The sequence below is a fragment of the Toxoplasma gondii genome, chromosome VIII (genome assembly GCF_000006565.2).
Source record: "Toxoplasma gondii ME49 chromosome VIII, whole genome shotgun sequence".
NCBI lineage: Eukaryota > Apicomplexa > Conoidasida > Eucoccidiorida > Sarcocystidae > Toxoplasma > Toxoplasma gondii.
In genome coordinates, this window is record NC_031476.1 from 1,713,523 (window position 1) to 1,728,788 (window position 15,266).

The 15,266-nt window shown below is 48.9% G+C and overlaps 4 protein-coding genes across 4 annotated transcripts; all 4 read right to left on the bottom strand.

The window, feature by feature from the left end:
- On the bottom strand, window positions 1-327 carry TGME49_231990 (hypothetical protein; the record flags this gene model as incomplete). Its single annotated transcript, XM_002368029.1, has 1 exon — window positions 1-327. One exon carries the CDS (start codon window positions 325-327, stop codon window positions 1-3), a length of 327 nt encoding a protein of 108 aa, XP_002368070.1.
- A 619-nt stretch (window positions 328-946) lies between these two features.
- TGME49_231991 (hypothetical protein) lies at window positions 947-2,182 on the bottom strand (the record flags this gene model as incomplete). Its single annotated transcript, XM_018780310.1, has 2 exons — window positions 1,589-2,182; window positions 947-1,078 (listed from the first exon to the last, which is right to left on the bottom strand). The coding sequence occupies exons 1-2, from the start codon at window positions 1,913-1,915 to the stop codon at window positions 947-949; spliced, it is 459 nt and encodes a 152-aa protein (XP_018636832.1). The 5' UTR covers window positions 1,916-2,182.
- Window positions 2,183-2,765: 583 nt separating this feature from the next.
- On the bottom strand, window positions 2,766-3,549 carry TGME49_231992 (hypothetical protein; the record flags this gene model as incomplete). Its single annotated transcript, XM_018780311.1, has 2 exons — window positions 2,766-2,995; window positions 3,426-3,549. The coding sequence occupies 2 exons, from the start codon at window positions 3,547-3,549 to the stop codon at window positions 2,766-2,768; spliced, it is 354 nt and encodes a 117-aa protein (XP_018636831.1).
- A 2,525-nt stretch (window positions 3,550-6,074) lies between these two features.
- On the bottom strand, window positions 6,075-7,133 carry TGME49_231994 (hypothetical protein; the record flags this gene model as incomplete). Its single annotated transcript, XM_018780312.1, has 3 exons — window positions 6,075-6,101; window positions 6,531-6,638; window positions 6,960-7,133. 3 exons carry the CDS (start codon window positions 7,131-7,133, stop codon window positions 6,075-6,077), a joined length of 309 nt encoding a protein of 102 aa, XP_018636830.1.
- Between the last annotated feature and the right edge of the window lie 8,133 nt (window positions 7,134-15,266).

Here is a 15,266-nt window from a genome sequence, read left to right on the forward strand (position 1 = left end):
CTACATCACCTTTTCGCCGACCGTAACGGTTTCCACTTCCACTGGTGCATTTTGGGGGCGTTCTGCTTCTTCGACTGGTTCCCCTGCCGCGGGGTCTACAACTTTCAGGACCGGTCGTTTTTGCAGTTTCCCTCTCTTGTCGAACATGAACGGGTAATTCTTGTCAAAGTTCAGAGAGATGGGGACATTCTCATCGTCCTGGCGGTGCAAAGGTTTCCGCTTCAAAACGACTTCTCTATTTTTGTCACGGAGCAAAAGCACAACACTAGCCACCAAGGCTGAGGCCAGAGCAAAACAGAAGATAACCACCGTTCCGCGGAAGAGCATGTCGCGTCGGTTTCGGCGAGTGTCCTCATCCTCTCCGTGCTTCACTTCCTGGTAAAAGAGCGTAAGACAACACAAAGAGCGAGGAGCAACGAATTCAAAAACACCGGCGACGTCGACTCAGACCGTCCCATATCAAAATACCTGCGCAGAGTCACGACGCTACGCCTATTTAGTGATGTAGGAGTGTCTGTGTATATATTCACATGCGTATTTCTCGATGTGTTTGCGGTCATGTTATGCTTCTGCATGATGAATGAGAGATAAGGAAATGCGCGGGGACAGAGGCAAAGAGGGCAGAGGACGAAGTCCCGAAAGCGAAGCACGGGATGTCACCTGAACCTGTTGAATTTAGAGGGGATGAATACGGACAGGAAAACGACAGGCAAACAGAAGTGTTGTTGTTCGCCATCTAGGGATGCATGAATGCATGCAGAACGCTAGATTCTGCGGTGCGAGCTGACGGTGACATCGAGACACGGAGGACCTGACAATCATGCGTTTCAGGGGAAAGTTGATACGCAGAAGCGAAGAGCGAGAGTTGGGGAAAAGCTCTGCAAAGGAACAACTGGTTACGCATTCTACGAGAGGCGCAAGCAAGTTGAACTACCTACACACAGCCCTACATTGGCCGGCCCAAGGTTCCTGAGACGAAGATGGGACTACAGATAGCAAGCAGGCACCCAAGATGAATCCAGGCCAGGCGAATGCAGCCGATTTTCTTTTCGCGACACCTCCGCATGGGACTTACGATCTGACGAACCAGGAAACTTGGCAGCAACAAAGGTGTGTGTTAAGGAGGCAACAGAAACACGGTCGGGAACATAGACAGAGAGAGATGTACAGACGGAGAACGGGAGTGGTTTAAGGGTAGGTGGATTGACAACCCTATAGATCGATTTTTGGACGGGGAAATCCAGTTACAATTATTTATGCGTCTCGGCGTCGGCGTGGCAGCATCTTCCTCGGAGCAAAGTCTCTTCACTTTGTAGCACCAGCTAATATCCATGTTGTCTCCAAGGTCCAACAAAACGCTGACGCACTGATCGACGTATAAGTGTGTCCCGAAACAATGGTTTTGGCACGTGAGAAAAAACAAACATACAAATTCACATATGCATCCATGCGTATGCAGGGTGTCAGCGCTTTTCTGAAACTCGAACGCGTAAGCACGTCTCTCTAGAGAGTGTCTCTGGCCCTTCACGCAAGAAACGATACCCAGAAGAAGAAATGGGAAACCCTTTGAGAGTGAAAAGAACCTTACAGACTGTGAATGTGTGAAATGAAAGGAGACAAACGGAGGACGATCGATGGAGACAGGTTGACCTAAACAATGCATTTCTTGGAGCGTAACCTGCCACAGCCCCTTCCAAGTGCGCGAGTTGCGAGTGGCAGATGCGAAACGCAGCGCGTCTGAACTGGGGGAAAACGCTGTCTCTCGAAACCTTTGCTGCGTCCTGCCCTCAACCGTGTCTTTCGGTTTTCCTCTTCTTGCATTAATCAGATTCTTTCCTATAGGCTGTGAGTCCTTACGCGCTGCAGCAGAAGACGGTCCATCGTTGCAGATCACAAAATTTGAGTTTGCTCTCATGCCGGGGAAGGACCGGAGGTACAGTTTGAAACGCAAAAACCGTGTTCTATTTCATCTAATGTTCCTGACCGTCCCTTATGTTTTCGCCAGACGGTCAAGAAACGCACAAAACTTGGTTCCGGTAAACAGAGACCTGCAAGATCTAATCCAGTGCAGCTTGTATACAGATGTTGGTTTTTCCCACGCTGGACACAGGGCTATGGGTATAAGGCTGGACAGACGCATTAAATACCGGTACAGATACTTCAAGCACACCAGCATTCACATCTACACCATCTCATCTATTTATACATGTGAACGTGTGCACCTTTATGTGTTTCAACTTTATAGAGCGAAGCACAGGGTTTGAAGCTTAAGAAATAGTCAAATGGCAGGCATATGGGGCCGCTTTCTTTCAACGAGAAGCGCTTGGTCTCAGCGTCTCCTTCGTTTTTCTCAGGGCATCCCCAGCAAGAAAACCACCAGCACGCAGTGATTTTAGAGTGCAGCCGAGCGCTTCTGCTGAACACCTTCTTTTCGTCTGCACCTGAGAAGCTCAACCGTCTGCTGACAACTAGGACGATCTGGAGGTACGGATTTCCAGGTTGAGTTTCCGTTCACGGAAAAACAGGCAGATCTGGAGGCAGCGACTCGTATGTCTATTTTTCGTCAACAGGCTAATGGGGAGCCGTGGGGGGGGAGGGGGGGGGCAAAGATTGACGCGTCCATGTCTATCGATTTATTATGGCGTGCATGAATGATAGCAACAGGGAAGTGTCCATTGTTTAGAATTCCTTTGGTGCTTCTGCCCATAATCCTCATTTCCTTTTGCGTGGAATTGGCCGTACGAGCTGAAAGGGAGAATCGGAAATCACGAAAAGACACAAGACACATAAAACCGATATTCCGTTCTCAGCGGCGCAGCCGACAAAACCTGAAGCCACCTAACCGGGAACCGTGGGACGAAGCAGACGATTGATGATTGGTGCTCCTGACGAAGAGGGACCAAGTACACGATTGTATCCGTTTGAAGTCGCCTTGTTGTAGACTCCTTTTCCGCTTGACATCTTTTTCTCTGGCGTCCCTTTGCGAACTCACAAGCTGAGCAGGATGGACAAAAAGATCTAGGCATTTGGGTTTCACACTCTCTCTCACAAGTCTAGGTCTAATCTCAGCATTGACTAAATATAAATATATAGACGGACAACGGTAAGTGCCCGTTAGTGTTCTTTCATATCTGGTGTGTCTTGTCTGTGCACGAAAAGAATTGTTGCTCCACGCACTGCACTGATGCTGTGACACTAAGGAGTTGATTCTCATCCGCGCCCCCACGCAACAGAGATGAGAATCACGCTGTGCGACGGCGGCTTCGTCCACATGCAAAGGCGACCATGCATACACGCTTCTCAGTTTGTTTACACAGTGATTCACACAAGTAAAAGAAGCACAGCTGGTGCAAAAGATAAAGGTCGGGTTGCTTAGGTCCAAAACAGGAAGACATTCCTTGTATGTGGAGAAGCCGAGGTCGTACTTCCTGAGGCGCAGAGACAGATGAGGCGCAGCTGGAAGAATACAACGTCGAATGAGCAAGAAGAATCCTGATGAAAGGGCGGCATTTCCTGAGCGAGATGGAAACGGGAAGTTCTGGTACACATATCTACATGTGCACATCTATACCAGAATCCGCAGCCGATGGCGTGCTTCGTGTCAAGCTAGAGAGGCACTGTAGACGCACACAGCGACTACTGGTCACCCCCCGCTCCAGGTAAGCTCCCAGCGGGTTTTCCCCCGCGAATCAGGGTGATGAATCAAGTACACATTCCATCCTGTCGTCTCAGTTGTTCTTTTCTCCGTTCCCTGAGGCACTTTCCCGGAGTGTCTTACCGCCTGAAAGAGGGAGCGGCAGACAGGAAGAAACTCAATATTTTTACGCGTTCGCATCTTTTCCATCTAGGTCAGACGAATTTCACCGCAGGGGCATCTCTCTCCAAAGAGATGGCTTCCTTTCTTTCCTGGGACCTCTCCCGTTCTTTCTTTTTCCGCGCCGCCCTCCTCCAAGCGACTACACATCCAGATCAGTCAGAATTTAACGCACGCCTGCTTCCTTTCGCGCGTTGCGCGCAAGGGTGCAAAAGAGAGAAATGCATGGAACAGAGAAGAGAGGCGGCGGTGAGAGGAACTTCACTTTGGTCGGTCGTTTTCCTTTGCCACGCTTCTGCTTGTTGTATCTTTTCCTAGCTGCGCGGAACAGATAACCTGAGCAACTGCAAGAATCTGTCGACCTAGAGAACAGGCCGAGGACTCGCGCAAAATCAGGATGCAAGAGGCTTTTCGCCACGCAACCTTTATTCAGAAGCCCGTTCACGCTCTGCCGTCTCTTGATGGCACCAACGTACTCGCTGGAGTGTTTAACCTCAAGGCACAGTGTGAGAGGTGGCACTCAGAAAAGACAAGCAGCCACAGCTTTCGCGCGTTCGCTGTTCAGAACCCAGTAGGAAGAACGACGCGCTGCATCACACGGACTGACAAGTCACCGCGGAATATGAGCCGTGGTCGGCTTTTGCCGAGCACTGACTGTGCGGGAAGCTGGAAGATGCGACAAGGTTTTTCCACTGAAGAAATTGTGGAAACCTTACCATCTGCACAGAGACACCACGAAAAGCCCCGCAAAAGAAGACGCAGCAGTGGAAAGCGAAGAAAAACGTTTAAAACGGAGCCAAGCAGAAAGGCGAGGTTCTCTGGAAATCAACAGAAGATGCTCGGGCAGGAATTAGGAATGGAAGGAGAGTGGCATTCAATGCAACCCTGCAACCAGAGACGAGGAAGAAACGGGAAACGCAGGGACTGTCACGGAGGTGAGGCTTTGGGTCTGGAAGCGAACGCGGAAAACGTGTGGATTTCTATTCTCTCTGACTCTTCTCCCCCGTTGAGCTGTCTGATTGTTCAGAGAGTTATCGGCCTCTCTGTCCAGTCACATGTTCCGCCAGTTCCCATCTTACGCGCTGAGTTCCAAAAGAAAAGGTGCTCGCTAGTTCCTGCTCAGCCCAGCCGTTTTTTTCCTCCTCCTCGGTCCTCTTTCCAGGCGAGTCTCGATTTCTTTGCTCTTTTCACTCTGCACTGCTCTTGCCTTCTCCGAGGTTAAATGGATGCTCAAGACCCCAACCAATCTTACTTCCTGAGCAAAACAACCACGAGTTCCGTGTGGACGTTCGCTCCTACTATTCAGCACGAACAAACTTCGCGAGCGAGCAGGTCTCACAGAAAGAAGCGAACATATGACGCAGCACAGACGACGAAACGGAAAAAGAAGTGAGAACATCTCTGGCAAAGCCAAATAAGGACATAGTTTTGACAAAGAAGGATACGGAGCATTATGAAACGTCGAAACAGTGATGTCCCCGACTCACATGCGCGGCGCACACAACTGCTGTGATTATCCACCATGTAGAACTCTATACATGGCATTCATACGTATTGCATATATGAATATATATATATATAAATACGTTTATATTTGCAGATGTGCATCCATCAAGATGGCTGCGGTATTTCGCAACATGGTTTGTGGTGGGCAACGTAGAATTGGTTCTCGAAGACATCTATAGCTAGCAAGCTGCGAGGAGGCGGAAAGGTCGCGGGAGAAGATACCCTCCAAGATCATGAATTCTTCTGGTTCCTACTTTCTGGTAAACCAAGACAGACAGAAAAACCCCTGGGTCGGAGAGTGTCCACCTGCGAGAGACCTACCGTGCGATGTTGGCAACAACGATGCGAGGGTGGTGTCAGAGGGCTGAGCATGCAAGGACTCAAAAGTCACTGTTCTTTTTACTTCTGTCCCGTGAACAATATCAGCGTTCTTCAATAGCTGCACAAATATGCATGCGCGTGCCTCGACATGCGGTTGAGAAGCTACTGATGTACATACACAGATATGTTCACGTATCCCTTGGGTACCCCGGTGTGCACCCAGAGAACAGAGCTTCCATATTCGCTACGTTTAACCTAGAAACACGGGTGTCACGTCCTCGGGGTCAGTAACGAAAAATCCTGGGTAAGCGTAGGCTCGTCACCTGGATGATGAAAAGAAGCGACAACACTCGCGATTCTCGGAAAGGCTCTGCGACCTCTGCTTCGCGAGACAGAGTGGCAGCAACATGGCACACTCCAGCGTAGAATCCCGTCATCCATTAACACGCACGATCTTTTTCTGAAGAGGAAACAGAGCAAAATCAAAGGTGAAAAACGGACTCAGATGCGGCATAGGATACCTCCAGAACTTACACGTACACACCTTATACTGCATATGGACATTAAAGCAGCTACTCATATATATATATATATATATGCATGTGGATCTGCGGATGTTGTCCATGTTGTAGAGGAAGGAAATTATGTATGGAAATCACAAGTCTGTAGCGCCTTCGGGCAGCAGTATATGCAAGTGTAGTCCGAGTGCGATTCGGAGGAGCCGCGGCAGAGTGAACAGGCAAATCGCTCAAACTTTCCTCGGATCACATCGAGGGAGTAGGTTCTAAGGAAACGTTATCTCATGTGGCGAGTTTCCGATCGCTGGTGGCGCGTTGTTGCTGCATGCTGCGCAAAAAGCGTGCGGCTTCTGCCATCTCCGCGTCCCTACCACAGGAAAGGGACGAGGGAAGGAAAACAAGACGGACAGGCGGAAATTGACGGTGGAAAAAACGCGTAAGAACAGGACTTGAGAGTCCTTTTTATCAAGTCTTACGACCTGGAGGCGTGAGAAGGGTGATAGACAAGAAAGGAGACCGTCGAGCGCCTCCGAGAGCCAGTGTGTGACTTTGTTGCATGTGCCTTACAACAGAAGAAAAACTGACATTCCATGAATGAGACATTCCAGTCCTGTGTGCCACTGAATACACACAGTGGAGAAGGGAAGCTACAAAAAATACTGCCGACCGGACGTTAGTCGCGTTCCATGAATCAGTGAAGAGCAACAGCTTGAAGGTTTTGGCAAAAGGGTAGAAGACCTCGCCTACACGACAATCGTGCCAGTTTCTGGCCGGCACATCCACTGTGGAGAGAGACCTACATGCTGTGCAGAAAATGGCGTCGCCACACATCGCCCACAGTGAAGTGTGTCTGTATATTTCTGTCTCGGTTTCCGTGTCCTCCCTTCAAACAGTGATCTACACCTAGTTCTATTGACTACCTTGGTACATGTGTCTCTACGGAATCTTACATTCGGAGCAAAACGACATTTCATATGTCTCCTGTATCATATGGAGTGTGTCTCTGAGCCCACGAATTCAGATGGTCGGGGACTGTGGTGGACGTAGGATATCTAGGCCCTACTTCCTCCTGTAGGTTCGCGTACAAACTCGTTTCATTCCCGTGTGTCGCTCTCTGCCACCGAAACGAATTCGAAACCGGACCCGCACCCAATCCATTGTCGTTCATATGGACAAATAGATCTCAGTCTTGTGTACAGTTACACACAACAACCTAAGGACGCCGAAGCAAAACCCAGAGCTGCCTGCGTCTCCACGTCGAGTCCTGATGTCTTGATTGTTTTGCGAGCTCCATACGGGTAAACCCAAACACTGTTTCTGAAGGCGAGTTTCTTACGTTGCCCTGAAACCGCAAAGAACAAGCCAAACGAGGCCCTTCGGTTTCCCCTGCTCGTTCACTTCTCGCTGGCACCAAGCTACGCGCCTGCCGAGAGAGGCCAAGGCAACGCAGAAGCGACGGAAAGGACGAGTACAAGGGGAAGGTAACAAGAAGGATACAGAAAGCGAGCGCAAAGACAAACGAAGGGAAGCACCTCTGCAATGAAAATCCAAGACTTCAAAAAAGACGAACAAGAAAAACGCAGCTTCCGAACGTGGGAATGGTGGGAGAGATGTCAGGACAAATAGGAACAAAACGACGAAAAGACCTTCGGGGCAGTACACCTTTGAATGAACGCATGTGTGGAACACTCGCAGTGTTCCGGATACTCTGTATCACAGAAACGCATGTGTATGACGTAGGAGAGAGCAAGAAGATAGAATCATGCCTCCACTGTGCAGGACAGATGGCGCGGTGGCGAGAGAGCTCAAGAGGGTGATTATTATGTACGGAGTTCGTGACGAAACGTTAACACTGCCACATTCGTATAGACACGGCTCTTGAGAACAAGTAACACTCCAACTACGCATTACTGACCTAGAAAAGATAGCTCTCCAGATAAATTGTAATCATCCCAGAGAATAAGTGCATAGATTTATGCGATTGCAGGCGTGTGAAGCTGAAATATGCGGAAATGGTCAGAAGATTGCGATGCGGCGGCCGTACTTTCTGCGCCAGGGAAGGAAGGAGAGGCGACGGACCACAACATATTCACAAGGTCAGTTTGTGTCAGGGTCGCCACACCGGCGGAAAAAACAGAAAGTGCAGATGCGTCAGCTTGCACATTTCATCCCCGTCTAGCCTTTCCTCCCTTTGAGTAAATGACCACCGTCTTGTGCTTCCGAAGCAGTTGAAAACGAAGATATGTGTATAGTTCGATGACGGGATCAAAAATGCCGCCACAAGCAGACGTGGTCGACGGGTGTCTCAGAAATGTTGTTGGATGCACACGTAGGTAGTCGCTCCTTGAGGAGTGTCTGTGTACGGATAAAGCGAACAGGAGAGTAGATTCGAGGGTCTGACAAAAGTGTAAGTTCTCCGATCGTATAGTGTGTGTGAGTGCCGAAAGCACAAAGAAGTCGGCGACTGGAGACGCTTCGAAGACCTCTAAGCAATGTGTTGCGTCGTCTTTGCAAAGACAAACAGAAGTTGAGGGTACTCACTAACTGGAGAGAAGCGCACACGGTCAGCGATCACGTGGATTGCCTCCAGCGTGCCACCAGTGAGAGAGTAATGCATGCCCCAAAAAACATTGAGGGTGCAGAACAGTCCGTCGAAGAAGCTGCGCGTGCAGGCGCCCCCAGAGAACCACGGCAGGACATACAGGTCAAAGCAAGCAACTGAAACGATGCCCTAACGCAAGTCACCTCAGGAGGGGGGGGGGACGTACTTCCTGAAGTGTAAAGCCAGAAGGCCGACAGCAAGCAAAGGAACGCCTCAACAACGCGATGTGCGAGAACTGCGCAGCGGAAGCAAAAGCAGGAAATCTTGCATAGAGCGCATGATGACAACTGATTCGAAGAACTCCTCGATCTCCTGCCGGCACCAAGATGCAGACGGCGGGTCGCCAGTGCTACTTTCTTTAATCCAGAACAGCGCATCTGGGAAGAGATCAAATCGAAGGACCGGCTAAGACTGTTCAGCATAGAGTTTCTGTAAAGTAGTGTGTCCTAGAAAGTGTCATTGTGATTTGGAGATTGAGGCACGCTGTACACATCCGTTTCCAAGCTCCAATCTTCCTCGCCGCTGCAACCTGTTGTGTCTGAAAGCAGAGTGTAAATATGCATCGAAATGTCGGGTCTTACGGCCTAGAAGGACGAAACAAATGGAGGCAGAGGATAGAAAAGGTAGAAAGTCGCGTGGCAAATGGATATCTTGCTGAAAACATCTGTTCGTCTATCGTTAAGGAATGCAAGCATTCATACGCCAAGGTGAGGCAGGTCTCCTCTCGTACAGCGCGTAAACGGTGAGGCTTAAATATTCACATATAAATACTTGCCCGTGGAATACGCTCGGCGACTGCGGATGTGTCCGTGGTGACCGGGTCACCTATATGCCTAGTTATGAATATATTTCGATACATTTGGGACGTCAGCACAATCCTGTCGAGCAACCGTTGCCGCCTTTCTAACTCAAAGAAGGAAAGGGAGAGAAGAGGAGCGACGAAGCTTCGATGCATGCCGTTTGAGGACTCAGGGGCAAACGAGGCTATCGGGAAGAAAAGTCAAACGAGAAAGGGATCCACAAAAGAAAGAGCAGAAGGGAAGTGGAACTGCACACTCGCAATGACGGAAACCAGCAAGCCTGCATGCTTCACGTATCGGCACCTCCACCTGAAAACCTACTCCCTGGTAAGGCGCACACCGTGGGCTCACGGATGGTGGATAGCAGGCAGGCATCTCTCCGAGACATGCACGTGGACGACCCTACGTTATTTGCCCTCTCTCTTTAAGGGGAAATGTAGCATGCACTGGCGTATGGTCGTCTCTGATACTTCTTGAGGCACCATGTCATTTACACAGGTCGACCATGTATCATCTACATCCGTTAATCAGAGCCATTGATATCTATTACGGCGAGCGGGATTGCATCTGTGATCTTTCGAAGGGGTCACAAGCTGGGTGCGCAAACCCATGTGACAAAGTAAGGTGCTTGTGTTTTCTCTGTCTCTTTCTGGGTCATATTTTTCAACGAAAATGTCAAAATGATACCTGTGCCTCGCAAAGCCCCTTCGAGTTCGTTTCTTTGGGCTTCTTACTCGTCGTTCCTTAGGAAAAACGAAAGAACACAACTACGGTAGAATATGTACCTTCGACCGCAACCAGGACACACCTGCAGTCCCGTGAGAGAAGCGATGAAAAGAGTCAATAGGAAGGAATATAGAAATGTTGCTTCCAAAACTAGACAGTGTCACGAGAGAAATGACGACTGGTTGGACACGCGAACGAGTGTATGCAAACATACTATTTACACGTATATATATATATATATATATATACAAATCTGCTTTTCTACCGAAACAGGAAAATCAGAGTGGTATTGGACGGACAGGTAAATCGAGAAAAAGACAGCAAACGAGAGTGAAGGGGGAGACCGAAAATGCGCAGTTTAAGGGAAGAATGTACCTCCAAATGCAGACGAGACAACTAATGAATTCAGTCGATAGGCAAATACGTCGCACACATACACACTATACACAAATTTGAATATATGCGAAAGACAAACACGTGGACTAATTGATGGATCTCGATACAGGGACAGAGAGAAAGAAGTGCTTTCCTCACAACTATCTAGACAGGTAAGTAGACAGCAGGGCAGGGAGTTATGAGAACAGAGGTTGCGATAAGAGAAATTGAGCAGATGTCAATCTCAGTGGTTCCTTCGTACCTGCAAGCGGTGAAGGACAACCACCTTGCACTTACAAGCTAAACCGAGACAGAAGGAGCGCAACACCGACCGTACAAACATGTTGCCTCTCTCAGTTCTATCTGTCTTGCATTCTGCTTGCCTCTTCGAGGACTCTGTCTCTGTCGTTCGCTGCGCGGAACGCTCTCTAAAAGGTAGACGGAGACTTGCGTAGGAATAAGACCGACAGCGGAAAGTGAAGAAAGAATGTTGGATTTTCAGATCGCACGACAATGAAGTTGTTCCACACCGGTGATGTTCAAGACGTAATACATGGATCACTAACGAATGGCGTAAGGAGCATCTATAATTTGTGCAGTGTCACGGGAGATAAACTACAGGATAACTCTGAGGTCGATGCCGATGACCAGTGGGCAAGAGACACGAAGAGGACAACATGCTGTGCTGAAGACGTGATGCATAAAATGCATGGGGTGTGGCTGAACAGGCCGACGGAGCTGATGCCTCAAACCACCCTTCTGCGACAGTTTCATTTTCTCGTTTCTCGTGCGCCGATTCAAGTTGGACCTACGTCCTGTAGACAGCAAGAACAAAGAAGAGTGGACTCCAAAACAGATGAATCAAGATGCGTAGACACCGAGAAAATGGGCACACAGAAGACAGTTGCGGGCTGAGGAGAGGAGCAAGTGGCGTCAGGGGGACAGGGTCACCGGAGGGATCTCGAAACGATGAGACGAACCAGAGAAGAGAGAGGAGAGAAGAGAAAAAGGAGGTGCGAGCGGTGGAAGAAAACAGAGCAAGACAGAAGGAGAAGAGATAAGCCAGGGAGGCACGGCAGCTAGAAGGCAACACGCGAAGGCTTCAGGGGTGAGTTGGAAAGCACGTAGCAAATACTAGCAAATGCGAGAAAGAAGCGGATGAGACAACCAAAGGAGGCCGAAAGAGAACTCGAAAGGAAAAGGGTAGCGTTCGCGAGAGATGGCCATGCAGAAAGACGAAGGGTACGTTGGCGTTGACTTACACTCTGAAAGTCCAAAAATAAAAGACACGCGATCCTTTCGATGCTGGACGAAGGACGAAACCGCGAAAGACACCAGGAGAATCATAGGAGCGTCCAACCACGAAGAATAGACCCTCCTGGTCTCTGTGCGTGTGCATAGCAATGCATGTACATGTGTGTATTAGCGCGCATGTGCGTGAGCGTGTGAATATGTATAGTCATTCAAAGGTCAATCGTGTACATCGGAAATTGACGGATACGCAGGGACGTTTACGAAGATGCAGCTCGGCGTGGAAGCACCATTCTCCTGTTGAAAGAGACCTCAGCAGCCTCCAACGCGCAAACTGGTATGTCGCAGGTTACCCTGAAGAAACAGAATGATGCACGAGTGAAGGAAACCGGAAGAAGAGATGTCCTTTTCGTCTTCGATGCGTTTTTGATCCAGCAAGAACTCTGCAGAAACAGACAGGCTTACCATCTGCAACCGCGAAATCGGACGCAAAACGCCGCGCCAGCTGAAGATGGTGTGGAAGCAGAAACGCAAGAGTGAAGAGAGGAAACTCCGTGCGACAACACTTGTACTCGTGGGAGGATTAGGAGACAGTGGCACAAATGCGAAAGCAGACAGAAGAAACATTCAACAGTGAAAGGCCAAAGCAGACGCTGAACCAAGCGCCTCGCAAAGTAACTTACGAACTGAGAAAAAAGACAGCAACGTTCGACGCTTCATCTCCGACTCCGTTCTGGTCCTCTCCCTTCACCTCTTTTCTGTTGCTGAGACAAATGGGCGGCTTTGGGAACAGTGGCGAGCAAAAACTGCTTACCTCCTGGAGGCCGCCGGAATGCAAGGAGAGTTCAAACGGACATTAGCCGACAATGCTGCGACCAGTTATCCTATCTATGGCGTATACAGTCGCGTTAGAAGAAGGTACAGAAAAACGCAGAATCATGAACAGGGCGCTCAATGCAAGCGTACACACGTGTACATGCCTGTCTCTGCATAGATCTAGTAAGGCAGATACGGATCATGCATCCTCTCGTTCCGTACACTGGCGGAGATTTATTTAGAGAGGCGCGTATATGAACACAAACATACACACGCACACATTTACATAATTGCCTATGGATGTGCACAGGTGTGGAACGGCAAGATTTCATGAAAAGAGACTCGCTTGGCAGGCAGGACAGAATCACGTGAAGAGCGGTAACTTACGCTCTGAACCAGAAGAGGATACCGACACAGAAAGACTCGGATGAGAGACAGCGTCGATGTCTCTGGCGCGAGATACTAGGTTGCTTTGCGCAGAAGGGGAGGTACGTATCTAGCAAACTCGGTCTGCCGATTTTCAATCCCTGAGAATGGTTGACAGATCTTTCGTCCTGCCGGCTTACAATCTGAACAAGTGAACAGGTTTCCAGTTGAGGACCAATTCACCTCGAAACAAAATCGATGCGTTGTTCTCTCCATGTGGAGTCGGAGACGCGGATTTTCTGCAGCGCCGTTCTCTCTCTCGCTTTCATTCGATCGCCCGCTTCCCATCATGTCAATGTGCGTATCCACTTGCCGCACCGGAATGCCCTCTAGGTTGCATTTTCGATGGAATCTGCTTTCTCTTCGCCTTAAAATAACACGTATCTGCAGACGTATCCTTTTACGAGTACATTTTTTCGCGAGAGAGAATCCTTCATGTTTTTCTACTTGCGTCTTAATAGTATCGGCGTCCATATAGACGCATTCGTCTGTGTGCATCTATATCTGTTCATCTAACATTGTTGTTGAGGCGCCTCTATGTTCTGCGGCAGCGGCTGGATGGTTTGACTGCAAGAAAGTAAGTTAAAGTGTAGTGGGTGAGGGAGTTGTAGAACAACCAGGGTGAAAGCCGCTTACCCTCTGTGGTGTTGGATGAAAGAAAGGAAGAAGGGAGAAGAACTGTTGCGAGAAACGGCTTGCAGTAGTTCCAACCCACATGCAGAAAACCAAGAGTTCACATGCAAAAGAACCCAAGCACCACTATTATATAGATCCACAAAGTCAACTACCTGTTTCACCAATAATTACGGAACTGATTTCTACGTGGAGTCGCTTGAATGTGCATATATATATATATATATACGTATATATCCATAAGTGTACATATTAACATACACGTGCATGTACATATACAAACGCAGATGTATAGTCACATTCAGGCAGATATCGGTGTATCTACAGACACCTTGAGACCACACAGGAGTAATTACGCTCATATGTGTACATGCATGTGAAAGCAGAAGAAGTGTGTAGTCGGCGAGCTTGCTTTTGCGCCAGCAGGTGATTTCCTCTCCCGTCCACTAATGAAGAGTTGCCCCTTTTCGGCTTACTTTCTGATCAAAACAAAGATACGAGTGAGTGCACAGATCTCCGAAATATGTATGTCCATGTATTTCTCGCACCGACACAGCGGGGCACCTGAATCGTGGATCAGGACTCTCCTCATCAAAAAGAGGATTGCTTACATTCTGAGAATCAAGACCAGCCAGAACAAACCAAAGAAACGCGTGGTTTCGAGCTTTTTATAGGTCCTACTATAACGGTTGTACATGTCTGCTCCGTACATCTCGAGGGTGGTTAGCAACTCTGCAGGTACCGGTACTCCAGATACCACACTGAAAGTTGCCTTGTATCCTTGTGTGTTAATGACTGCCGCTACACGTTTATCGAACTTGACTGGGTTATTCTACCCACATGCATCTTTCTTCTCTATTTGCCGCACCACTCGCGAGGCAGAAGGCCGAGACGGAGAAAGACGAAGGAACCAGAGGGCATCCACGAGACAGTCTGGTTCGGCGAAGCACGAAAGAGGGAAGAATATGGAAAATAAAGCAGTCTGACGGAGAGACGAGCTTACGCGCTGTTGAAAAAACGCCAGTGTGAAAATGAGGCTTGGTCCAGCTTAGTGAAGAGGCAGAGACTCGGATTCGCCATTCATGAATAAGCAAACAAATCCGCCACGAAATAGCTTCGCACTGCAACACGACGAGCATCGCGCAGACGTCGAGTGCCATGCAGACAGAGAGAGACATCGGATGATCGAAAAATGAGTTTCAAGGTGGGCCGATGATATTATCCTGAGCAGCGGCACCTCTCTTGCATCGCATGCAAGCGGTAACTGGAACCAAGACAGGCTCGAAAACTAGAACGACAAGGAGACGAAAGACACTGGATAATGAAATCACACATCAAAGTGAAAAGAACACTGACGTTCACCTGTTTGTTCCGCAAGACGGAGGGAGCACAGACGACACAACGATGCACCGGATAAAACGGCAGGACAGGTAAGAACAAGCAAACGTCGTGCAAAAGCGGCTTCTAACCAAGTGTCG